We start from the raw sequence: 27,029 nt of genomic DNA, 5'->3' as shown, positions 1-27,029 counted from the left end.
TCCCATTTCATCAGAAGAGGTGTCTATCCCATTTCTATTTGCACTCAACAGGCAGATTATAAACATTTGACAGAAAGATTCTAAATGACTCTTTTGTGTACTTAATTACTGCTTATAAGATCTTTCAAATTTGAAACAAAAAATCTAACTTGAGAAAATTGAATATGTTGTTTTTGCCATTTTAAGAGCCTCAAGGCAGTGCTATAAATTAACCGCAGCAGCTAGAAAGCAGAAAACAAAATTAGGTTTATAAAGGATCAAACATAGATAAGAGATGTATGGGACCAAGGTTTTCCCTAAGAGCTATGATGAGTATGTAAAAAGAAGCTAGAAACAATGTCAAAGAAATAAACGTTAAAATTAAGACTTCCTTAAAAATTCAATGTTCACATCTGCTGTTGAATTAGATAACATTTTGTAAAAGGCAAAGGGATATAATTAGAAGTAATATCACTATTTACTGCCTTTTAATGTTTGCATTGGGCTTCCCTGGTGGCTCAGGGGTAAAGAATCCGCCTGCCAATGTAGGAGATGCGGGTTTGATTCCTAGGTTGTTAAGATCCCCTGGAAAAGGAAACAGCAACCCACTCCAATATTCTTGCCTGGGAAATGCCATGGACAGAGGAGCCTGGCAGGCTACAATACATGAGGCTACAAAGAGTCATATACTACTGAGCAATGAAAGACCAACAGCGTTTGCATTATTGAACTACATGTCTAAAAATATTTCAAAGGACAGTTGACCCTTGAACAATGCAAAGGTTAGGGGCAGTGAATTCCTCTTTTCCCCTTTGTATCAGATTATAGTTGATCCTTTAACTATACTCCATATCCACAGGTTCAAACCACCACAGATATGTAGTACTACAGTATGTAATTTATTGAAAAAGTTCTGTGTATAAGTGGACCTGAGCAATTCAAACTCAGGTTAAAGGATTAACTGTAAATCTGATACAAAGGGGAAAAAAGGAATTCTAAAGTAATAAACAAAAGATATATGTTAAACATACATTCTGTCTTTTCCTTCTTCCTTCTTGTTTTCCTGGTGTGTTTACAGGCCAGACTCTTCCGGAATGATCTGTTCTGACAAGGATCACTTCTTCCTGATCTTCATCCTATATAAAGTTTTAGAGGTAACAACTGAAAATATTGAAAAAAATACTGAATGCTTATATTTAATAGCCAAAAAAAGCATAAAATGATTTTATTTTCACATAATATTATGGATTATCTAAAGCATCCTGAACTTTCATTATCTACTATAATGTAAAGTGATCATAATCTTTTCAGGGAAAAGGTGGGAAAAAATATCCAAAGTTTACTTAACTTTTAAAATAATCACAGAAGCAAACTTCAAATTAAGCTTTCATTTAGATAATATAAAAGATGACAAAACACCAATGGTTCAAACAGGCGCTGTATGAGAGTGCCCATTACCTAAGAGCAGATGTTATATTTAACAAATGTTTTTTCAATTTAAAAATCCTGGCTTGTCAACAACATGGCAGAGTAGAAAGAAGTGGGCTCAACCCTTATTATAGAAATTTTGAGATCACAAGTAATTGCTGAAGAACGATTGACCAAAAAAATGCTGAAATCTACCAAAAAAGACACCCTAAACCCAAAGACAAAGAAGCTACAATGAGATGGAACGAGGGGCGCAGAAGCAATAAAATCAAATCCCATACCCGCTGGGTGGGCCAACCCACAAAGTGTAAGAAAAATTATACTACTGAAGTTCTCCAATAGGAGTGAAAGTCCTGAGTCATTAATCAGGCTTCCCAGCCTGCAGGTCTGGCAATGGGAGGAGGAGACCCCAAGAAATTTTGTTTTGAAGACAAATCTTCAATGATTTAACAGTACTGTGGGAAACAGAAATTCCACTTTTAAAGGGAGCACTCGGGGTCTCATGCATACCAGGACAGAGGAGAAGAAACAGTGACCTCATAAGAGACTGGACCAGATGTCCCTATTAATATTAGAGGGTCTCCCAGGGACAGGGGGGTAGGGGGTGGCAGTTATGGCTCAGATTTTCAACAGCATGAGGCTCCAATACTTTGGCCACCTGATGCAAAGAGTTGACTCATTGGAAAAGACTCTGATGCTGGCAAATATTGAAGGTAAAAAAGGAAGGTGGTGGCTGAGGATGAGATTGTTAGATAGCATCACCAATTCAATGAACAAGAATTTGAGCAAACTCTGGGAGACAGTGGAGGACAGAGGTCCCTGGAGTGCTATACTGTCCATGGGGTTGCAAGAGTCAGACACAACTTAGTGACTGAAAAACAATAACAACAGGAAACATGTATCAATAATTATCTTAAATGTTAATGGGATAAATACTCCAACCAAAACAAAGACTGGTTGAAAAACAGATCAGTATATATGCTGTCTACAAAGACCTACTTCAGATCTAGGAACATATACAAGCTGAAAGCAAGAAGATGGAAACAGGTATTCCATGTAAATGGTAATCAAAAGAAAGCTCGAGTAGCAATACTCATATCAGACAAAACAGACTTTAAATTACAGACTGTTACAAGAGACAAGAAAGGACACTACATAATGATCAATATAAATATACATGTACCTACTGTAGGAGCACCCCAATAATACAAATTCTAACAGTCATAAAAGAAGAAATCGATAAAACAACAATACTAGGAAACTTTAACTCTTTCCTCAATTAACAGATCATCCAGACAGAAGATCAAAAAGAAATACAAGCCTTAAATGACAGATTACACTGCATAGACTTAACTGGTATTTATAGAGAACTGCATCCAAAGGCAGTAGAATATATTTTCTTCTCAATTGCATAAGAACATGCCCCAGAAGAGATCACATCGTGGATCACAAATCAAGCCTCAGTAAACTTAACAAAACTAAAATCGTATCAAGCATCTTTTCTTACAACACTATAAGACTGGACATTAACACAAGAAAAAAAATCTAAAAAACATAAATACGTGGAGGCTAAACAATATGTTGCTAAACAACCAATGGATCAATGAAGAAATAAAACAGGAAATAAAAAATATCTAGAGACAAAGGAAAATGAAGCTCAACCATTCAAAATATGTGTGATGTGAGAAAAGAAGTTCTAAGAGAGAAGTTTAAGATAATACAATCTTACAGCAGGAAAAAGGAAAAACCACAAATAAACAACCTAACCTTACAATGAAAACAACCAGAAAAAGAGGAACAAACAAAACTCAAAGTTAGTAGAAGGAAAGAAATAATAGAGATCAGGGCAGAAATGAAAATTTTAAAAAATTAAAGATCAATAAAACTAAAACCTGGTTCTTTGAAAACAAAATTGATAAATCTTTAGCCAGATGCATCAAGAAAAAGAGGGAGTGGGTTCAAATCAATAAAATTAGAAATAAAAAAGAAGAAGTTACAATGTACCACAAAAATTAAAATGCTCATAAGAGACTGTCTCAAGCAACTAGATGTCAATAATATGGACAAGCTAGAGGAAATGAAGACATTCTTAGAAAGGTACAATCTCCCAAGAATCTTCTTCCATTGTAGAAATGGAAATATGAACAGACTAATTACAAGTAATGAATTGAAATTATGATAAAAAATCTTCCAACAAACAAAACTCAGCAACAAATGGCTTCATAGGCAAATTCTACCAAACATTTAGAGAAGAGTTAATATCTACATTTAGAAAAGAGTTAACATCATTCTTCTAAAACTATTTTGAAAAACTGCAAAGGAACAGTCCCAAAGTCATTCTATGAAGCCACCACAACCATCATGCCAAAATGAAACACAGATGACTACAGAAAAGGAGAAAATTATGGGCCAATATCACTGATTAACATAGACGCAAAAGTCCTCAACAAAATACTAGCAAGCTCAATCCAACAAAATATTAAAAGGGTCATATACCATGACCAAGTGGGATTTCTCCCAGGGATACAAAAATTTTTCAGTATTTTCACATTAATCAGTGATACAGCAACAAACTTAAGAACAAAAACCATACAGACATATCAACAGGCACAGAAAAAGCTTTTGACAAAATTCAACACCCATTTATGTTAAAAAACAAGAAAACCTTCCAGAAAGTGGGCATGGATGAAACATGTCTGAATATAATAAAAGCCAATTATGACAAAGCTACAGCCAACATTACGCTTACGAGTGCAAAGCTGAAAGCATCTCCTCTGAGATGAGTAACAAGACAAGGATGTCCACTTTTGCCACTTTCATTCAACACGGTTTTGGAAATCCAAGCCACCAAAATTGAAGAAGAAAAAGAAATGAAAGAAATCCAGATTGGAAAAGAAGAAATTAAACTGCCACTGTTTGCAGATGACATGGTACTATACATAGAAAATCTTAAAGATGCTACCAGAAAACTTGTAGAGTTCATCAATGATCAGTAAAGTTAGAGTATACAAAATTAAAACACAGAAATTTGTTATACATCTACACACTAAAAACAAAAGACCAGAAAGAGAAATTAAAGAAACAATCTCATCAACACATGAAAAAGAAACAAACATGCAGGAATAAAGCAACCTAAGGAGACAATAGATGTACAGTTCAAAAACAAGACAATGATCAAAGAAATCAAAGATTATACAAACAGATGAGAAGATATACCACATTCTTGGTTTGAAAGAATCAATACTGTCAAAATGACAATACTGCATAAGTCAATCTATAAAAATTGAATGCAATTCCTACCAAATTACCAATGGCATTTTTTTAGAACAAAAAGAAGAGAAAATTATTTGTATGGAAACACAAAAGACCTTGAAAAGCAAAATGAATCTGGAGAAAGAAAAATGGTGCTGGAGGAATCAGAATCCCTGACTTCAGACTACACTACAAAGCTACAGACATCAAAAAAATGGTACTGGCATAAAAATAGAAATACAGATCAATGGAACAGGATACAAAATCCACAAATAAACCCACACACCTATGGCCAATTAATCTATTACAACGGGGGCAAGACTATAAGGGAAGGAAGATGCTCTCTTCAAAAAATATTCCGAAGAAAACAGAACAGCTACATGTAAAACAAGGAAACTGGAACATTCTTTACCACCATACACAAAAATAAACTCAACACGACTAAAAACATAAATGTAAGACCAGATTCTATAAAAAGACTTAGAGGAAACCATAGGCAGAACACTCTTTAAAGTAAATCACAGTACTATCTTCCTGAGGCTGTCTCCCAGAGTAATATGAAAAGACAACCAATAGAATGGGAGAAAATATTTGCAAACAATGAAACCAGTAAGGGATTAATCTCCAAAATTTACAAACAGCTCATGTGGCTCAATATTAAAACACACACACAAACAAAATCAAAAAAGGGTAGATGACTTAAACAGACATTTCTCCAAAGAAGACATACAGATGGTAAAGAGGCACATTTGAAAAGATGCTGAACACAGCTAATTACTAGAAAAATGTAAACCAAAACTACAATGAGATGTCACCTTACACTAGTCAAAATAGCTATTATCAAAAAATCTGCAAACAGTAAAAGCTGGAGAGAGTGCAGGCACTGTTGGTGGGAATGTAAATTGATATAGCCACTATGGAGAAAAGTATGGAGATTCCTCTAAAAACCAAAAACAGAATCACCATATGAGCCAGCAATCCCACTACTGGGCATATACCCTGAGAAAACCATAATTCAAAAAGACACATGTACCCCAATATACCCTGCACCACTATTTACAAAGCAAAGACATGGAAGTAACCTAAATGTCCATCAACAAAAGCATGGATAAGACCATATGATACACATATAGAGTAGAACATCACTTAGCAATTTAAAAAAAAATGCAATTTGCAGCAAAACAGATAGACCTAGAGAATGTCATACTGAGTGAATAAGTTAGACACTGAAAGAACAATACATGTAATACTGCTTATATGTGGAATCCTAAAAAAAAAGGGGGGGGGGGCACCAACAAATTTATTTACAAAACAGAAACAGATTCACAGACTTAGAGAACAAGCTTACAGTTACCAGTAGGGAAAAGCAGGCAGAAGGGATAGATTGGGAGCTTGGGACTGACATATATGCACTACTTTTAAAACAGATAATCAACAAGGAACTACTGTATAGCATAGGGAACTCTGTTAAATACTCGGTAATAAACTAAATCAGAAAAGAATTTCAAAAAGAATTGACACATGTATATGTACAAACTGAATCAGTCTGCTCTACACTAGAAACTAACACAACATTGTTAATCAACTATGCTACAATAAAAAATTAAAAAAAAAAAGAATGGCAATTCTATCACAGCAGAAGGAGACTGAAATTCCACATCTTATCCCCTTCAAACCATAACTGAAGCATACTGACAAAGACTATATAGGTTTAAGGTACAAAAAAAGAGTAAAGACCCTACCAAATCTTGAAAGCAATTAAATGACAGAATGAACTTGTTGAATTATCTACCATAATGGTATTCCACATAACTTCTATTCTTTCAATTAACAGCCCTCAAATGATTTTCACTTCTACTCTTCAAAAGAAGTTATTCCCATGAACTTTTATTAAATATACACCCAACTGCATTCTATGATAAAAACAGAATTTTCCTGAAAAGGTCCTAATAAAAAAATGACATAAAGTATACTAGCTAACAACTTCATTAAAAGTCAATTCAAAACAAGACTAAGCAAATTATTTGCATTTCAGTCTATCTCTCCAAAGAGAATTAATTATTTAAAAAACTTTCAATTTCATTACTAGAGATTTACTTTCCCTGTTGAAACAGAAAGGGAAAAAAATGCATCCAAATTTTCGATCTTACATGCACACACAATATTATGTATTTCCACTATTAATCAACCAGTATTAATTAATAGTGTCATATTTTAAAGAATATCTCAGCTTACAGACACCTTCAACCTTGTAGGTGAAGGACAAAAATAAAAACCTACTAGAACAACCAAATAAAGGGAGACAAGAAATTTATATGAAAAAAAATTTAGAGTAATGAAAGTAAAGAAGACCCAAGATCTCAAAAAGAGATGTGTGGGCCTGGCAACCCTGGGGAGGTGCTGCGGGCTGGTGGGCGGGCTCAGGCAGTGGGATGGCAGAATTTCCACAGTGATAAGTCAACAGTGGAAAATCTGAAGAGATGCGAGCAGCAAAAAGAAACTAAACCAGAAGGTTCTGATGCTTGAAAAAGTAACAGTGTGCTCTCTAAGCTGTAACCAAGCTGTTAACACTGGTCTGCTGTTTCAAATCTTTGCTGCTGCAATACAGAACTGAAGAAATTATACACTCCCCTAATATATCTGGTGCCGTGACCTGGATGTAACCTGGCTGAAATAACCTCAGCTCAGCACCTGCAAGGCAGAGACCAAGCATGGCAGAAGCCAAATTTGACAAAAGCTCATGCTATAGAAGCCAAACACAAAAGAAATCCAGCACAGTGGAATTGACAAGAAGCCCAGCATGCTGGAAACCAGGACACCAAAAACAAACTTGGCAAAAAGCTCATGTGGCTCAGTCTCAGATTCCAGAAGACCTCCAGCTAAGAGATCAAGCCCTGAGCCTTTAGAGTGGGAGCACTAACTCCAAGACCCTAGAGTACCAGAGAACTAACCCTAGGAAGTACCAAATAGTTAGAACTTCCACAAATGAAACCACTTGAATGCAAGAACGGGCATCTTCCAACCACCCTGTGCAAGACGCCTCACCCAAACAACAAACAAACAAAAAAAAACAAACCTAATCATCAGTAGACAGGATTACCACCTCACTCAGCCTTGCCCATCAGAGGAAAAAGCAAAAAAAAAAAAAAAAAAATTCAGCACAAATCTCACCCTATATGAAGCTTACACAAACCACTGGATCAAACTTAGGAAGGCAGAAACCAAAAGGAAGAAATAATTCAACCTTGAAGACTGGGGAAAGAAGACCTCAAACACAATAAGCTTTAAAAAAATAATGAAAAGGCAGAGAAATACTGCACAAATGAAGGAACAAACTAGAAACACAGAAGTCCAAATAAATGAACAGGAAATACACAAACTACCTGAAAAAGGATTCAGTATAATGATAGAAAAGATGATAAAAATTCTTGAAAACAGAAAGGAGAAAATGCAAGAATCAATTAACAAAGACCCAGAAGAATTAAAGAATAACCATATAGAGACAAACAACACATGTACTGAAATTAAAAATACTCTAGAAGGAATTAATGGAGAAGGCAATGGCAACCTACTCCAGTACTCTTGCCTGGAAAATCCCATTGACCGAGGAGCCTGGCAGGCTGCAGTCCATGGGGTCGCTAAGAGTCGGGCATGACTGAGCGACTTCACTTTCACTTTTCACTTTCATGCATTGGAGAAGGAAATGGCAACCCACTCCAGTATTCTTGCCTGGAGAATCCCAAGGACAGAGGAGCCTAGTGGGCTGCCGTCTATGGGGTTACACAGAGTCAGACACGACTGAAGCGACTTAGCAGCAGAAGCAGAAGGAATCTAAAACAGAATATCTGAAGCAGAAGAACAAATCAGTGAGCTGGAAGATAAAATCACGGAAATAACTTCTGAAGAGCAGAAAAAATAAAAAGAACGAAAAGAACTGAGGATAGTCTCAGAGAATTCTGGGACAGTATCAAATGCACCAACATTCAAAATATATGGGTCTCAGAAGAAGAGAAAAAGAAAGGGTATGAGAAAATTTTTGAAGAGATTATAGATGAACATTTCCCCAACATGGAAAAGGAAATAGTCAATCAAGTACAAGAGGCACAAAGAGTCCCATACAGGATAAACCACAGGAGAAACACACTAAGACACATACTAATCAAACTAAAAAGATTAAACACAAAGAAAGAATATTAAAAGCAGCAGTAGAAAAGCAACAAGTAATATACAAGGTAAACCCCAGACATTTACCAGCTGATCTTTCAGCAGAAACTCTTCAAGCCAGAAGGAAATGGCAGAATATATGTAAAGTACTGAAAGGGAAAAATCTACAACCAAGATTACTGTACCAGAGTAAAACCAAGTATCTCATTCTAAACTGATGGAGAAATCAAAAACTTTTCAGACAAGCAAAAGTTAAGAGAATTCAGTACCACTAAACCAGCTTTACTACAAATGTTAAAGGGACTTATATAGTCAAGAAATGCAAGAGAAGAAAAAGATTTACAAAATCAATCCCAAACAATGAATAAAATGGCAATAGGAACATATATATCAATGATTACTTTAAATGTAAACAGATTAAATGTTCCAACCAAAAGACACAGACTGGCTGAATGGATACAAAAACAAGACCCATATATATGCTATCTACAAGAAACCCACTTCAGACCCAAGGAGACATAGGGACTGAAACTGAGAGGATGGAAAAATACATTCCATGCGAATGGAAAGCAAAAGAAAGTTAGAGTAGCAATCCTCATATCAGACAAAGTAGACCTTAAAATGAAGAATGTTACAAGAGATAAGAAAGGACACTACATAATGATCAAGGGATCAATCCAAGAGGAAGATATAATTGTAAATACCTATGCTTCCAAGATAGGAACACCTCTACATAAAACAAACACTAACAGGCATAAAAGGAGAAATTGACAGTAACACAAAAATAGTAGGAGATTTTAACACCCCATTCACAACAATGGATATTTCATCAAACAAAATTAATAAGGAAATACAAGTCTTAATTGACACATTAGATGAGATGGATCTCACTGATATGTTTAAGACATTCTATCCAGATGCAGAAGAATACACCTTCTTCTCAAGTGCACAGAGAACATTCTCCAGGATAGACCCACATCTTGGGTCACAAATCAAACCTGAGTAAACTTAAGAAAATTGAAATCGTATCAAGCATCTTTTCTGACCACAATGCTATGAGACTAGATATCCACTACAAGAAAAGAACTGTAAAAAACACAACACATGGAGATTAAATATGTTTCTAAATAACCAACAGGTTATTGAAGAAATCAAAAGGGAAATAAAAAAATTCCTAGAAACAAATGACAATGAAAACACGACAACTCAAAACCTATGAGATGCAGCAAAAGCAGTTGTAAGGGGTAGTTTATAGCAATACAATCCTACCTCAAGAAACAAGAAAAACATTGAATGGACAACTTAACTTTACACCTAAAACAACTGGGAAAAGAATCAAAAATACTCATAATTAGCAGAGGAAAGAAATTATAAAGATCCAAGCAGAAATAAATGAAAAAGAAATGAAAGAAACAACACTAAAGATTAATAAAACTAAAAACTGGTTCTTGGAGAAGATAAACAAAATTGACAAACCTTTAACCAGATTGATCAAGAAAATAAGAGAGAAGAATAAAATCAACGAAATTAGAAATGAAAAAGGAAAGGTTACAACAGAAAATGCAGAAATACAAAGGATTATGAGGCTATTATGACCAACTATATGGCAATAAAATAGATAACCTGGAAGAAATGGACAGATTCTTAGAAAAGTTCAACCTCCCAAGACTGCATCAGGAAGAGATAGAAATTATGAACAACCCAATTACAAGCACTGAAATAGAAGCTGTAACCAAAAAATCTCCCCAAAAACAAAAGCCCAGGACCAAACAGCTTCACAGGAGAATTCTATCAAACATTTAGAGAAGAGCTAATGCCTGGATAGGCATTAGAAGGATTTCTAAAATTCTTTCAAAAAACTGCAGAGGAAGGAACACATACAAACTCATTCTACTAGGGCACCATCACCCTGAAACCAGACAACACAAAAAAAGAAAACTACAGGCCAATATCACTGATGAACATAGATGCAAAAATCCTCAACAAAATTTTATCAAAAGGAATTCAACAACACATCGAAAAGCTCATTAACCATGATCAACTTGGGTTTATTCCAGGGATGCAAGGATTCTTCAATATATGCAAATCAATTAATGTGATACACCATATTAACAAATTTAAAGATAAAAACCATATGATAATCTCAATAGATGCAGAAAAAGACTTTGACAGAAGTCAACACACATTTATAATTAAAACTACTTAAAAAATGGGCATAGAAGGAACCTATCTCAATATAATTAAGGCCATATAAACATTATTCTCAATGGTGAAAAACTGAAAGCATTCCCCATAAGATTAGGAACAAGACAAGGGTATCCACTTCCACCACTATTATTCAACACAGTTTTGGAAGTCCTAGCTATAGCAATCAGAGAAGAAAAAGAAATAAAACGAATCAAGATCAGAAAAGTAGAAGTAAAGCTCTCACTGTTTATACATGACATGATACTGTACATAGAGAACCCTAAAGATAGTATTAGAAAATTACTAGAGATAAAGATAGTTATCAAACAATTATTAGAGCTAATCAGTGAATTTAGCAAAGCTGCAGGATACAAAATCAATACACAGAAATCACTTGCATTTCTATATACTAACAATGAAAAATCAGAAAGAGAAATTAAAGAATCAATCCCATTCACCACTGCAACAAAAAGAATTAAACATCTAGGAATAAACTTACCTAAGGAGACAAAAGAACTGTACACAGAAAATTATAAGATACTGATGAAAGAAATCAAAGATGACATAAACAGATAGAGAGATATTCCATGTTTCTGGTAGGAAGAATCAATATTCTGAAAATGACTATACTACCAAATGCAATCTACAGATTCAATGTGATCCCTATCAAATTACCAATGACATTTTTCACAGAACTAGAACAAAAAATTTCATAATTCAAATGGAAACACAAAAGACCCCAAATAGCCAAAGCAGTCTTGAGAAAGAAGAATGGAGATGGAGGAATCAACCTTCCTGACTTCAGATTATACTACAAAGCTACAGTCATCAAGACAGTATGGTACTGGCACCAAAATATAGACCAATGGAACAAGACGGAAAGCCCAGAAATAAACCCTTACACCTATGGGTACCTTATTTTTGACAAAGGAGGCAAGAATATACAATGGGGCAAAGACAGCCTCTTCAACAAATGGTGCTGGGAAAACTGCACAGCTATATGTAAAAGGATGAAATTAGAACACTTCCTAACACCATACACAAAGATAAATTCAAAATGGATTAAAGACCTAAATCTAAGACCAGAAACTATAAAACTCTTGGAGGAAAATTAGGCAGAACACTTGATGACATAAATCAAAGCAAGATCCTCTAGGACCCACCTCCCAGAGTAATGGCAATAAAAACAAAAGTAAATAAACTTAAAAGCTTTTGTACAACAAAGGCAACTATAAGCAAGGTGGGAAAAAAAAAAAAAAACCCTCAGAATGGGAGAAAATAATAGCAAAGGAAACAATTGACAAAGGATTAATTTCCAAAATACACAAGCAGCTCATACAACTCAATGCTAGAAAAACAAACAACCCAATCAAAAAGTGGGGAAAAGACCTAAGCAGACATTTCTCCAAAACATACAGATGGCTAACAAACACATGGAAAGCTGTTCAACATCGTTCATTATTAGAGAAATGTAAATTAAAACCACAGTGAGATATTACCTCACAATGGTCAGAATGGCCATCATCAAAAAGTCTACAAACAATAAATGCTGGAGAGGGTGTGGAGAAAGGGAACGCTCTTGCACTGTTGGTGGGAATGTAAATTGAGGCATCCACAGTGGAAGACAGTATGGAGACTCCTTAAACAACTAGGAATAAAATCATCATATGACCCAGCAATCCCACTCCTAGGCATATACCCTGAGGAAACCAAAATTGAAAAAGACTCATGTATCCCATTGTTCACTGCAGCACTATTTACAATAGCTAGGACATGGAAGCAACCTAGATGTCCATCAACAGATGAATGAATAAAAAAAAGGTTTGGTACATGTACACAATGGACTATTACTCAGCCATAAAAAGGAACAGATTTGAGTCAGTTCTGATGAGGTGGATGAACCTAGAACCTACTATACAGAGTGAAGTTAATCTAAAAGAGAAGGATAAATATCATATTCTAACGCATATATATGGAATCTAGAAATACGGTACTGAAGAATTTATTTACAGGGCAGCAAGGGAGAAACAAACATAGAGAACAAACTATGCACATGGGGAGAGGGGAGGGGAGGGTGAGATGTATGGAAAGAGTAACATGCAAACTTATATGTAAAATAGATAACCAATGGGAATTTGCCATGTGGCTCAGGAAACGCAAACAGGGGTTCTGTTTCAACCTAGAGGGTAGGATGGGGAGTGAGATGGGAGGGAGTTTCAAAAGGGAGGGGATATATGTATACCTATGGCTGATTCATGTTGAGGTTTGACAGAAAACAACAAAATTCTGTAAAGCAATTATCCTTCAATAAAAAAGATTAAAAAAAAGACACAGAAAGGCTGACTAGATGATAAAAGAAGAGCCTACAATAAACTACCTGCAGAAAACCAACTTTAGGGCAAAAGACACACATAGATGGAATATGATGGGTTGGAGAATGACAGCTCATGCAAACATAACTGCAAGAAATCAGGGTACCAATACTCTTCTCAAACAAAATAGACTTTAAAGCAATGGATATAAAGAGAGATTAAGAAGAACCCTATATAATAATAAAGTGAAAGTGAAAGTCGCTCAGTCATGTCCACTCTTTGCGACCCCTACTGGAGTGGGTAGCCTTTCCCTTCTCCAGGGGATCTTCCCAACCCAGGGATCGAACCCAAGTCTCCTGCACTGCAGGCAGGTTCTTTACCAACTGATCCACAAGGGAAGCCCATATAATAATAAAAGGATCTATAAAAGAAGAGGACTTTACACTCATTAACATATGTGCAACCAATATAGGAACACCTAAAGTAATAAACATACTAACAGACATAAAGAGAGAAAATGATGGGAATACAAAAATAGTATGAGACTTAATACAGAACTCCTATTAATGGACAGATCTTCCAAACAGAAAAATGATAAGGCAACAGAGATTCTAAATGATACAATAGAACACTTAAACGTCATTTATGTTTTCAGGACTCTATGTAAAAACAAACAAACAAAAAATACAAATTCTTTTTGAATTCACTATAAACTAAGACACAATATAATCCTCAAGAAATTTGAGTATAATAATTATTTCAAGCATCTTTTCTGACCACAATTGCATGAAACTAGAAATCAAATACTGAGTGAGAAACTAGGAAAAAAACAATATGGAGACTAAACAACATACTACTTAAAAACTAAGGGTCATGATGAAATCAAGAGGAAGTTAAAAAATATCTTGAGATAAATGACAATGAAAACACAACCGTAGAAAATCTATGGGATGCAGCCAAAGCACAGAGAAGTTCACAGCAATACAAGCCTTTCTCAAAAAACAAGAAAAATCACAAATAAGGAACGCAACTTGCCACCTAAAAGAATTACACAACAAACAAACAAAACCTAAAGACAGGATAAGGAAGGAAACAATAAAGGTCAGAGAATAAATAAATAAAGGATGTTTTAAAAAATAGAAAAATATCAATAAAACCCAGAGCTGGTTCTTTTAAAGAATAAACAAAATCAACAAATCTCTGACCAAGAACTTTAAGAAAAGAGAGGACCGCCCCCCCTCCCCCGCAAATAATAAGAAATAAAATGGGAGAAATAGCAACCAATATTGCAGAATACAAAAGTACCAAAAGAAAATATTATGAACAATTACATGCCAACAAAGTGTACAACCTAGAAGAATTGGACAAGTTTCTAGAAACACACAGCCTACCAAAACTGAACAAAAAAGTAGTAATTTGGAAAAGACTGATGAATTTCACTAGAACTGAAATCAAATCTGTAAAAATAAAAATCCTTCCTGCAAAAAACAAGTCCAGGACCAGATGGTTTCACTGGGAAATTCTGCCAGATACACAAATAAGAGCTTACAGTGATCCTTCTCAAACACTTCAAAAAGATTGAAGAGGAAGAAACATTCTTAAATTCATTCCATAAAGCCACCATCACCCTGATCATCAAAACCAGACAAAGACACTGCCAAAACAGAAAATACCTTTGATGACTATGGATACAAAGATTCTCAACACTAATTCATATTCCTCTCTCATCTAAACCATCACAATAATCAAGTCAGCTCTCCTTCAAAATATACACGGAAAACATTTATGCATATAAAAAATCTAATTACTTCAAACATTCTTCAGCTACTATCTTAGTCAAGTTCACTGTTCTTTCCTATGTGTATTAATGCAAAAGCTTAACTAGACCCCATGTTTGCCCTATTCTCCTTCAATCTACTCTTAACAAAAAAGCCAGGATGGTTCTGTCAAAATACATTTTCTGCTCAAAAATCTGAAACAGCTTTACTTCTCACCCAGAATAAAAACCTACTTCCTTAACTTTTAAGCTTAACATGATCTGGCCTCCCACAGACTCTCTAATCTGGATCTTCCACTTTCTTCTCTTTCACTCATTTCACTCCAGCAACACTGGTCTCCTTGCTATTTTGTCTAAATACTGGACACACATCCAATCTTCTGTTCCTTATGTCCACAGTGCTCTTCACTCAGATACATAGAGATCACTGTTTAACTTACTTCAAGTCCTTGCTTCATCGTCACTTTTCTAATGAGAATTAGCCTATGCACCCCAAGACACACACACATAAACATACAGCATACCTGACATTCAAGATTCCCTCTACCCTGCTTAGGATATGTAACTTTCTACTATGCTGTATAGTTTATTATCTTTATCAGTTTATTATCTTTCTCTTCCTGTTCAAATAATACTCTGCAAAGACAGATGTTTTTTATCTGTTTTATTGACCAATAGATAGGCAAACGAATCCTAGAACAAAATATTTTACATGAGAGGGATACCAAATTCAAGTGTCTCATTCTGGACAGAAAGAAGTTAATGACCAGTTTGACTTGTGCTAGGTCAGTCAGTAAATGGCAGAGCCTAGAATAAAACCAGGCCCCCTTGACCCTAGACATAGGCTTTTGTCCATCAGGACACAATGGTATAAGATAAGAGAATACATATGAAAATAAATATTAAAAACAAGCAAACAACCATAAACATATACAAACACATCAGTAAGAGATACAGACACATTTAACATTAAATAGTACCACTGCCAAGCACAAGTATTACACAAAGTAATTGGCTACCTATAATCAAACTGTTATTACTTACCTCCACCCTAGATTTTTTTGATGACGTCTGTGTTACAGTGTCTTGGAATTTATTTGCCTTATCAAGTTGGGCTTTAAGTTGTTCAGCTAATTCCTTCAATAGAAAAGATAAGAAAAACAGGTGTGATATATAGTTTAATTCATTTGTAGAATATTTCAAATTCATATGATGATGATGATGTTCAGTCATTGAGTCATGCCCAACTCTGTGACTCCCTGGACTGTAGCCCGGCAGGCTCTCTGTCCATGGGGTTCTCCAGGCAAGAATACTGGAGTGGGTTACCATTTTCTTCTACAGGGGATCATCCCCGGACCAGGGAACAAAGCTGCATCTCTTGCATTGGCAGGTGGATTCTTTACCCACTGAGTCTAATGCATTACTTTTTAATGAACTCATCTGTTTTACAAAATTCTCAAATATTCATGGAAATTGTTTATATTTTGGTAGTAAATAATTACAAGGACATATATTTAAGAGAAGATAAAAGAAATACATATCCTTAAGAAGGGAATTTTTATAATTCCTTAGATACTATAAACTTCCAATGCTCAGAATTTCAGTTATTTATAAAAAGAAAGCCATCATAGTATTTAAAATAATACCTTATTTACTGTTGATAGGTAACTTATATAAAAACTGAATGCATTTCATTTTTATTCTAGGAAATCTATAAAATCTATATGTTAGTATAAAATCTATAAAATCTATATGTTAGTATAAAATCATAAAATCTATATGTTAGTATAAAAAATACTAACATATAAAACAATAAATCACAATGAAATAAATTAAATGAATAGAATACTATGACAAGCAAAGACAGTTTTCTCCACTGCAGTGGTTCCATGAACACAGAACACTTTTTTAACATATGTTAATCTCCTAACATGGTTACCTTCCTTTCACTATTTTAACCAATTTATTTGTGCTTTCAAAACACAAATGTTATTTTCTTGCTGTTAGTGGTGGTCTGTCTCGCTTACTAATTTCTGGGTTGAGCTTAAGTTCAGTGTCATTAAGGATCAGATTCAGAGAGAGTGCAGCATATGCAAGATATGATTTTTATTAGAGATACACACTGATAAAAATAGAAGTATCAGGTTTGTTCACTTTTTGTTCTACTACAGAGTGTCACATAGATAGTGCAACAAAACAGAAGACTACTTAAGATGACTTTTATTTGGATTTGAGATGTTTATATACATATGACCACAAAAGAATCAATTTTTTCAGGACACAGAAAGCTGTCTGACTTTGCCATTCTGCCATGTGCAGTGTAACATGTATTTTGTATAAGAGAAATGTGATAATAATAAATAGATAGATGCCACTCTTACCAAATAATTTCATTTTTATTCAATTCTCAGGTTAAGTCTCAAATCACAACATTATCATGGGAATTAAGTGAGCTACACAAAGCATGTAACCCAGTCAGGCACAAACATGTTGCCTAAAATTTTGAAAAAATTAATTAACCATTCTTTTTAGTAGCTCAATTTTAAAGTTCCTAAGTAAGGGAATTTAAGAAAGTAACACATTATTAATAAAATATGACTGAAAAGTGAAGGAAGACAGTGACATTTCTGTATTTCCCTCAAATATGTTCAGTAAGTTATAAAAAGAAGAATAAAGCAAATATCCAACTTAAAAAGAAAATTTAAAAGCACTTAGTTCCCTAAAATCATAAATTTCAAAAATTTGACTAGTTTACTTAGAAGTAGACAATACTGTTCTTAAGAGTGCTCAGAACTCTCTTCAAAGAATAAATAAGCAGCATTATTGTCAAAAGATGCTACATCCCCATAGCTTAGGAACTGCCAAAATTACTTGTAAGAAGTTAAATATTTAGTAATTATTCTCCAAAAGAACAAAATATAAGCCTTACCATATTTCCCATCATCTCTGCCTTGATAATTTTGGCTCCTAACTTGTTCTTCTCATCAACACTCAAGACGTGGATAGACTCATCCCCTGGACTACTTCTGTTTGAACAGGACAGACAAAGAGTATATGAAATATAAGTACATATTAACAACAAGTAAGCTGTTGTAAATAACAACACCAAGATTCAAATGTTATTTCAAATGACCTTCACAAAGCAATCAACACAAACAGAAATAATAAATATAAAAGCCTCAATGCTTCCCTAAAAATCACTACTTAAAGATACTGTGTTACAATGCCATCATGGCCAATGGCAGTGACCAAAGACCTATACCTGACCAAAGACCCAGTAGCAGTGAGAAAAATAATAAAAGTAATATTCATCATAACTTAATATTCCTGTGAAGTGAAGTAAAAGTCACTCAGTTGTGTCCAAATCTTTGGGATCCCATGGACTATACAGACCGTGGAATTCTCCAGGCCAGAACACTGGAATGGATAGCCTTTCCCTTCTCCAGGGGATCTTCCCAACCCAGGGATGAACCCAGATCTCTCACACTGCAGGCAGATTCTTTACCAACTGAGCTATTAGGGAAGCCCCTAATATTCCCATACTTATTCTAAAAAAAGAAACAAAAATTAACACTGTAATCAGGTCATAATTCTACACATCTAGAGAAATTCTTCTTATTCAATGGATAACTTACTGATAATCTAAGAAACTATAATCAGAAAATTACATTTACCTACATTTGAAGAATAAAAATAGTGACCACGTGCTCTTTTGCAATGACAACCCACAATTAGACAACATAAACCTAATTTACAGCTAAGATGATGTATCGAACCTATAGTGTGCAAGCCTCAAAGAAGAAAAGATAAATTTCCTGCCCAGGTCAGATTCCTGGCATATACAAAGTTCTCCTAACAAACTTTGCCTTACTGCCACAAGAAAGATTTGAGACTACAATACAAGGAGGGTGAACCTACGCAGAGCATGAAGGACTCCTCAATGAAAGAGAAATAGCTAAGAGTCCAAGGCAGCTAAAGAGGGGAGAGCTGCACAGTGAAAGAATTCCAGAAAAGTATAGAGAGTTCCCCTTGAGTAATAATCAGAAACTACCTGTAGTCGTGAAAATAACATCTCAAAGAATTAGAGGAACAGCATTCAGCATTCCTGGTAATAGGAATAGGTCCCAATAGCCAAACTAGGAAAATTCATAATTATGAAAGCAGTGGGTAGAGTATTAAAGGTCCTTTTTCATGAATGGGAAATAAACCCTAGACTAAATGCTGCTCTGGGTCCACCTAACAAATATTAAGGGCAAGAGTCCAAAGGACCAGTTTTAAATTAATTTAACCTTGTCCCAAAACAAAATTTAAGAATACTTCCAGGAATACAAATATATCTAGAACCGAAAAAGTAAAACTCCTTTTTTAATTTAAATTTATTTTTAATTGGAGGATAACTGCTTTACAATATTGTGTTGGCTTCTGCCATATATCAACAGGAATCAAAAGGACCAGTTTCCAATTCAGTTAACTGTCTCCCAAAACAAAACTCAAGAATACTTACATGAACGCAAAAATATCTACCATGGAACAAAATAAAATTCTCAATATCTAGTATCCAATTAAAGACTGTCAGACATGCAAACTAGAAAAAAAATAAAACCCTTAATTAGGAGAAAAAGCTATCAATCAAAGCACTGACACAGATTCAACAAACAGAAGACAAGGACATTGAAAGTTAACATAAATTTATTCCACATGGTTGAAAAGTAAGAGACAACTCAGACATAAAAGAGATTAGAATTTAAATTCTACAAGTGAAAATTACAATGGTCAAAATAAAAACTACACTGAATAGGATTAAAAGAGATTAGACTGCAAAAGAAAAAAATTTAATTGAAACACTAGTTTCCAATGCCTAACTTCTATATAAAATGAAACACACAGAAAAAAAGAATTTCAGAACAGAAAAGAACAATGGAGACGTATAGGACAACCATAAATAGCCTATCATTCATATTACTGGAGTCCCTGAAATAAATGGGAGACAGAAGAAACAAAGGTCAAAGTTTACTAAAGTTAGTGAAAACTAAAAATCCAAGGAGCTTAGAGAATTCCTAGTACAAAAACCAAACCAGAAAACCACATCAAGGCATATCATAATCAAACTGCTCAAAACTAATAACGAAGAACAATTTATAGCAGCCATAGGGGGGAAAAAAGACATTTATGCACAGAGAAAAAAAGGAAGAGCAGATTTCTCATCAGAAACAACATAAGCAAGAAGAGAGTAACAATATTTTTAAAGTGCTTCAAATTGTCAACCTAGAATTCTATATCAAGTCAAAGTATCTTTTTCACTTCAGAATAATGGAAATAAAAACAAAAATCAACAAATGGGATCTAATTAAACATAAAAGCATTTGCACAACTAAGGAAACTATAAACAAGGTGAAAAGACAGCCCTCAGAATGGGAGAAAACAATAGCAAACAAAACAACTGAGAAAGGATTAATCTCCAAAATATACAAACAGTTCATGAAGCTCAATACAAGAAAAATGAACAACTTAATCAAAAGGTGAGCAAAAGACCTAAACAGACATTTCTCCATAGATGGCAGCCCACCAGGCTCCCCCATCCCTGGGATTCTCCAGGCAAGAACACTGGAGTGGGGTGCCATTTCCTTCTCCAATGCATGAAAGTGAAAAGTGAAAGTGAAGTCACTCAGTCCTGTCCGACTCTTAGCGACCCCATGGACTGCAGCCTAGCAGGCCCCTCCGTCCATGGGATTTTCCAGGCAAGAGTATTGGAGTGGGGTGCCATTGCCTTCTCCAAAAGAAGACATACAGATGGATAATAAACACAAGAAAAGATGCTCAACATCACTCATTATTAGAGAAATGCAAATCAAAATCACAATGAGGCATCATCTCACATGGGTCAGAATGGTCATCATCAAAAATTCTAAACAATAAATGCTGGAGAGGGTATGGCAAAAAGGGAACCCTCTTACACTGATGCAAACTTATATAACCACTATGGAGAAGAGTATGGAGATTCCTTTCAAAACTAGAAATAAAAATATCATACAACCCAGCAATCTCATTCTTGGGCATATACTCTGAGGAAATCAGAATTAAAACAGATGCATGTACCCCAAAGTTCACTGTAGCACTATTTACAATAGTTAGGACATGGAAGCAACCTAGATGTCCATCGGCAGATGAATGGATAAGGAAGTTGTGGTCCATATACACAATGGACTACTACTCAGCTATAAAAAGGAATGCATTTGAGTCAGTTCTAATGAGGTGGATGAACCTAGAGCCTGTTTAGAGTGAAGTCAGAGAGAGAAAGACAAATACCATATATTAATCATGTATATGGAATCTAGAAAGATGGTACCAATAATTCTACGTACAGGACAGCAAATGAGACACAGATATAAAGAACAGTCTTTTGGACTCTGTGGGAGAGGGAAAGGGTGGGATGATTTGGGAGAATGGCATTGAAATATGTATAATATCATATATTTATCATATATGAAACGAGTCGCCAGTCCAGGTTCGATGCATGATACTGGATGCTTGGGGCTGGTGCACTGGGATGACCCAGAGGGATGGTATGGGGATGGAGGAGGGAGGAGGGTTCAGGATGGGGAACACATGTATACCTGTGGCGGATTCATTTCGATATTTGGCAAAACCAATACAATATTGTAAAGTTAAAAAATAAAATTAAAATTAAAAAATAAATAAATAAATAAAAATAAAATAATTACAGACACACACACAAAAAAAGAACAGACTTTTGGACTCAGTGGGAGAAGGAGATGGTGGGATGATTTGAGAGAACAGCACTGAAACATATACATTACCATATGTAAAAGAAACAACAGTGCGCATTTTATGTATGAAGCAGGGCACCCAAAGCTGGTGCTCTGGGACAACCTGGAGGGATCGGGTGGGGAGGGAGGTGGGCAGGGGGTTCAGAAGGAGGGGACACATGTATACCTATGGCTGACTCATATTAATGTATGGCAAAAACCACAATATTATAATTATGCATCAATTAAAATAAATTTTAAAATGTAAAAAAAAAAAGGTGAAATGAAGAGACATAAAAAGCTGAAAGAATGTTAAAGAAAAGCCTTCAGATAGAAGAAAAATTATACTAGACTGAAATATGGATCAACTCAAAGGAAGGAAGAGCAACAGAAATGATGACTACAAGGGTAAATATATACTTGTTTCTTATTACTTAAGTCTCTTTAAGATAACTATTTAAAGAAAAATAATAACAAGAGTTTATAACAAGTATAAGTAAAATGTATGAAAATACTAACAGAAAGGACAGGATGGGGAGAAATGTAAATAAACTACTATGAAGTTCTTACAAGAGTGGCATAATACCACTTGAAGGTAGATAAGCTAAAGATGTATGCTGCTGGGACTTCCCTGGAGGTGCAGTGGTTAAGAATACACCCTGCAATGCAGGGGATGTGGATTCAGTCCCCGCTCAGGAAACTAAGATCCCACACGCTATGGGGCAATGCAATGAAGCTACTGAACCTGCATAATCCGGAGCCTGTGTACAATGGAAGGTTCCATTTGCTGGACACAGACTGGCTGGATGGATAGAAAAACCAGAACTGTATATATCCTGTCTTCAGGAGACCCACTTCAGACCCAGAGGCACATACAGACTAAAGCTGAAGGCATGGAAATCAAAAGAAGTAGCAAAACACATATCAGAGGGACTAGACTTTAGAAGAAAAACTGGAGACTTCTCTGGTGCTTCAGTGGTTAGGAAATCACCAGCCAATGCAGGGGACACAGGTTTGATCCCTGGTCCAGGAAGATTCCACATGCCCTGAGGGCAAGCCCAAGACCCACAACTACTATACTCCCTCCCCCAAAAGCAATTCCTACAGTTACCTCCCATCACCCACATCCACAGCCACACTTTCCTCTTCTTTAACATTTGCACTCAGGATAATCCTACCTGCATGAGTACACTGTATCATACATACATATACACTAACTTTGAATTCCTGCTGAATTATCCCATCTATCATCACTCTATATTTTAAGCTTCTTTCAAACTTGATACTGTCTTTTCCACTAATATATAAACATATTCAAGTTTCTGCACCTTAAAAAATATGGGAGTGAGGGAGGCACTTCGTTAAACCCATGTCTCCCACATATACTCTCTATCTCTATTATATCATAATCCACAGTCATAATTTAGTCCATGAAATCTGGTTTATAAATCCTCTTTTACAATGATAATACTCTTGATTAAGTTGCCAAAGATCTCTATTACTGCCTACCCAAAGGCACATCTTTGTCATTTTTATCACTTTTCTCTGTTTTTGAGAAACTTTCATTTTCTCTTCACTTTTCAGTATACAAAGAATCAATCAAGAGACAGCACCCAAGAAGGTATGCGGACTCCAACCAAAACTCACAAGTTTCAAGAAGATAACTGAAATCTCAGAGACCTTTAAAATAGGCAGTGTTCATGGTCCTAAAATTTGTACTCCAAACATTCCTTTTTTTGTTGTTTTGACGGGGTTGTGGAAGGGGTATAATTTCTAACAGAATTGTTTATTAGTGTAGAAATGTAGAACAGGATAAATATGACGATACACAAGAATTCTGAGTATCTCTGGCATTTTCAATATTAACAGATAATTCAACACATAATAGAACAGTAATAGGTATCAAATAAAGACATTACAATGAAAGTTGTTGGGCATCAATGACCAAAGAATATATTATCGTTAATAACACAGTAAAGACATTGCTCTGCAACAAACAGCAGGGACAGACTCTTCCATTTATAATGGAAGACTCTAAGCATTTATAATGGCAAGCATATGCTCTGAAGAAAACATCACCATGGCATCTGCAACTATCCTATAAAAAGAAAAAAGTACAAGCATTTCTCATTTTTCAGGGTTACAGCTATATTTCAAAAGCCCTCGTCAAAATTATTTTCTGAAAAGCAAATCCTATTTTCCCACTTAAATGTATTCTTTTTACAACACACATCCATACACAGACACACCCACAACAAACTCTGGCTCAAACTTTTGAGGAAAGTGTAATTTAAAAAGCTCCAATCCAATCACATTTCAGAAACTTTGAGTATACTGCAATTATTCTTTGCCTGATGACAGTGTTCATAGATCCCATCCTTTAATTCTTTTCTTACTACTTATTCTCAAATTTTCTCCCCTAAGGATCTCAGTACTCTTGCTTGGAAAATCCCATGGATGGAGGATCCTGGTAGGCCACAGTTCATGGGGTCGCAAAGAGTCGGACATGACTGAACTGAACTGAACTGAACAAAATCTACCAAAATATTTTATGTAGCGTATCCATTTATAAGAACTATTAAAGCTAAATCTATAAATTTAGCTTTATAGATTGCAAAAAAGCAACAAATTTTGAGGAAATATTCACTACTGAATTCATCTTTCAGCTTTTTGTTAAATAAACTGAAATGAAATACAATATATAAAATGAAACTACTGAACTGTTAAAGGTGCATATCTTATCTCTTACATCAAATTTAAGAAACAAAATCATAACATATCTAATCAGTAACTGATGCTCTAAAAGTACAGTTCAGTATCTTGAATCCACTGGACCTTAGTATTCATTTACTGGTTTAGAAAACAAAGGACAGAATACCTGGCAAGCGAAGATTTTGTGTCCTGTAGATGTTCTTTTGTCATATAGTCATCTCTCAAGCCTTCCTCCTGTGACTTTTCTCTCACATCTTCTGAAACGTATCCAGGGTCAACACTGTGACTGGTTTCTAGTGGCTTTTGATTTGAATGTTTCCTGTCTCCCCTCCCAAATCGACTCCAGCATGATAAACTTTCTTCACTGTTCTCTGTGGATTTTTGAAAACCACAATGCACAGAATCTTGAGGAACTACCGCTGAAGATGAACTAGATGGTTCAAAATTTCTGTCCTTGCTATGAAATGACACTTCTTCATCATCAGAGGGTCTTAAGAATTTAGCTTTTAAATTTACATGAGAAGAAAATTCTTGATTTTTCCTTGGACTGGGTTCTCTTCTATATGTTTCTGAAAACACAGATCTACCATCTTTTTCATCACGACTAAACTTATCTTTAGTGATACTGTTTGCAATATCTGTTGTATTATATCTACCTCTTGAACTTTTACTATATTTTACCAAGTCTGATTTTCCACTTTCTTGACTACTGTGTGCTCTATCTGAGTCTGTTGGTTTCTTCCATCGTTCTCGTCTACCATCTTCTTTTGTAAATGCAGCTTTTTCAGCTTCTTTTAATTTCAACTGAAATACTTCCATTGACTAGAAAGGAGGAAAAATTCAACAAGATATTAAAAATTAAAAATGGCTCAATGATTTGTACTCCACATGCCACTGTGTCATGATACATGTCATGTAGTACAATGAAAGAAAAACCTAAAAAGGGGGAATGAAAGACCTATACAATCATCCTAAATGACATAGGCTGAAATATGTACCCCCTCCAAAGTCATATGTCAAACCCCTAACCCACAGAACCTCAGAATGTGACATTTGTAGAAAGGATCTTTAAAGAGCTGATTAAGTTAAAATGAGGTCACTTGGTTATGCTTTAATCCAGTATGACTGCTATCCTTGTAATCAGAAGAATGTGGACACACAAAGAGATAAGTACACACAGAGAAAACCCCATGTGAGGACAGAGCTAGGAGGCAGATACTTATGAACTAAAAAGAAAGGCCTCAGAAGAAACCAAACCCTCTAACATCTTGATCTTGAACTTCGATTCTCCTTAACTGTAAGAAAATAAATTGCTGTTGTTTAAGTCACCCAGTCTGTGGAACTGTGTTGTGGTAGCTGGAGCAAAGAAACACATCACTATAAAATGAGTATTTTAAAAAACATGAATAATCCAAGAAAAATTACCAAATAATAAAAAAAATTCTGGGAGCTCAAAAGAAGCCATTTAGACCAAATACCCAGCATTAAAACAAAACAGAATTCAGAAATCAGTAAAAACATAATATTTTAAAAGGTATTTCCTACTATCAGTGAGATTCAAGATGTAACTGCTAAAACAAAACAGACTCTTATGAAAAGAAGAGCAGTTCAAGAGCAAGAAAGACAAAGAAAACTATGTTCTAAGATAGGCAGGTAGTGAGTAGAATGACAGAAAGTATTGAATCCGAATCTGCGAACTCAACACTAGCCTAGGAATTTGCTATACTCGGGAAAAGATGGTAAACAAACATAAGTTATAGCGCAAAGACACATGGACATGTAGTTCTACAGACATGCATATACTTTCAGAAGGAAAAACCAAAGACAGTAGAAGCACTAACAGAAAAATTGCCCCAGCTAATTTTCTAGATCCAAAGGTCTCATCCAACAGGGGGAAGGAAGAAAGTGAAGCATACAGAAACTCATACATTAAAAAATCCTAATTCCTGAGTCTCAAAATTCATGCAGAAAATAAATTTTTCACAAAGATCAGATCAGAGGAAGGAGTGAATGTGAACAAGTAAACAAACGGGAGTTAGGTAAACAACATTCTGCCAACAAAGGAAAGGAAGTTAAGACTGTTAACAACTTTTTACTAAGTGCTAGAAGATAATGAAGTCAAGATGAAATTTTGAAAAATAATTCTAAGGTAATAATTCTAAATAAAGAATTCAATTCAGTCAAATTATCTTTCCTTGACATGTACAGAAGAAAGGCATTTTCCGAAATGCAACATATCAGAAAGTACATTACTTACTAATTCTAGGGGAGAAATTACTCAGAATCATTAAGCCAAACCGTAAATGAATTAGGGCAGGTATCTTTGAAAAAAGGAATTCAGGTCATAAACTAAATGGCAAATGTAATGGTTAAGTCTAAATAACTGTTCTTATAGTTGTGAAGAATACAACTGTCAAGGATAACATGCATATTTTTTAAACTTATAGTAAA

The 27,029-nt window shown here is 35.1% G+C and overlaps 1 protein-coding gene across 5 annotated transcripts in view; it reads right to left on the bottom strand.

Moving 5' to 3' along the window:
- CWF19L2 (CWF19 like cell cycle control factor 2) overlaps positions 1 to 27,029 on the bottom strand; it is a 144,760-nt gene that overhangs the window by 53,413 nt on the left and 64,318 nt on the right. For all 5 annotated transcript variants that reach the window (XM_019975527.2, XM_070803356.1, XM_070803355.1 and 2 more), the window contains 4 exons: positions 24,745 to 25,400; positions 18,029 to 18,125; positions 16,144 to 16,236; positions 1,011 to 1,115 (listed from right to left, as the gene is read on the bottom strand). In XM_019975527.2, the coding sequence (XP_019831086.2) occupies positions 1,011 to 1,115; positions 16,144 to 16,236; positions 18,029 to 18,125; positions 24,745 to 25,400 (951 nt within the window). The remainder of the gene's footprint in view (positions 1 to 1,010; positions 1,116 to 16,143; positions 16,237 to 18,028; positions 18,126 to 24,744; positions 25,401 to 27,029) is intronic.

Source organism: Bos indicus, chromosome 15 (assembly GCF_029378745.1).
Source record: "Bos indicus isolate NIAB-ARS_2022 breed Sahiwal x Tharparkar chromosome 15, NIAB-ARS_B.indTharparkar_mat_pri_1.0, whole genome shotgun sequence".
Lineage (NCBI taxonomy): Eukaryota > Metazoa > Chordata > Mammalia > Artiodactyla > Bovidae > Bos > Bos indicus.
Note: the sequence above shows the minus strand (reverse complement) of the source record. Positions and strands in the feature narration are given on the sequence as shown.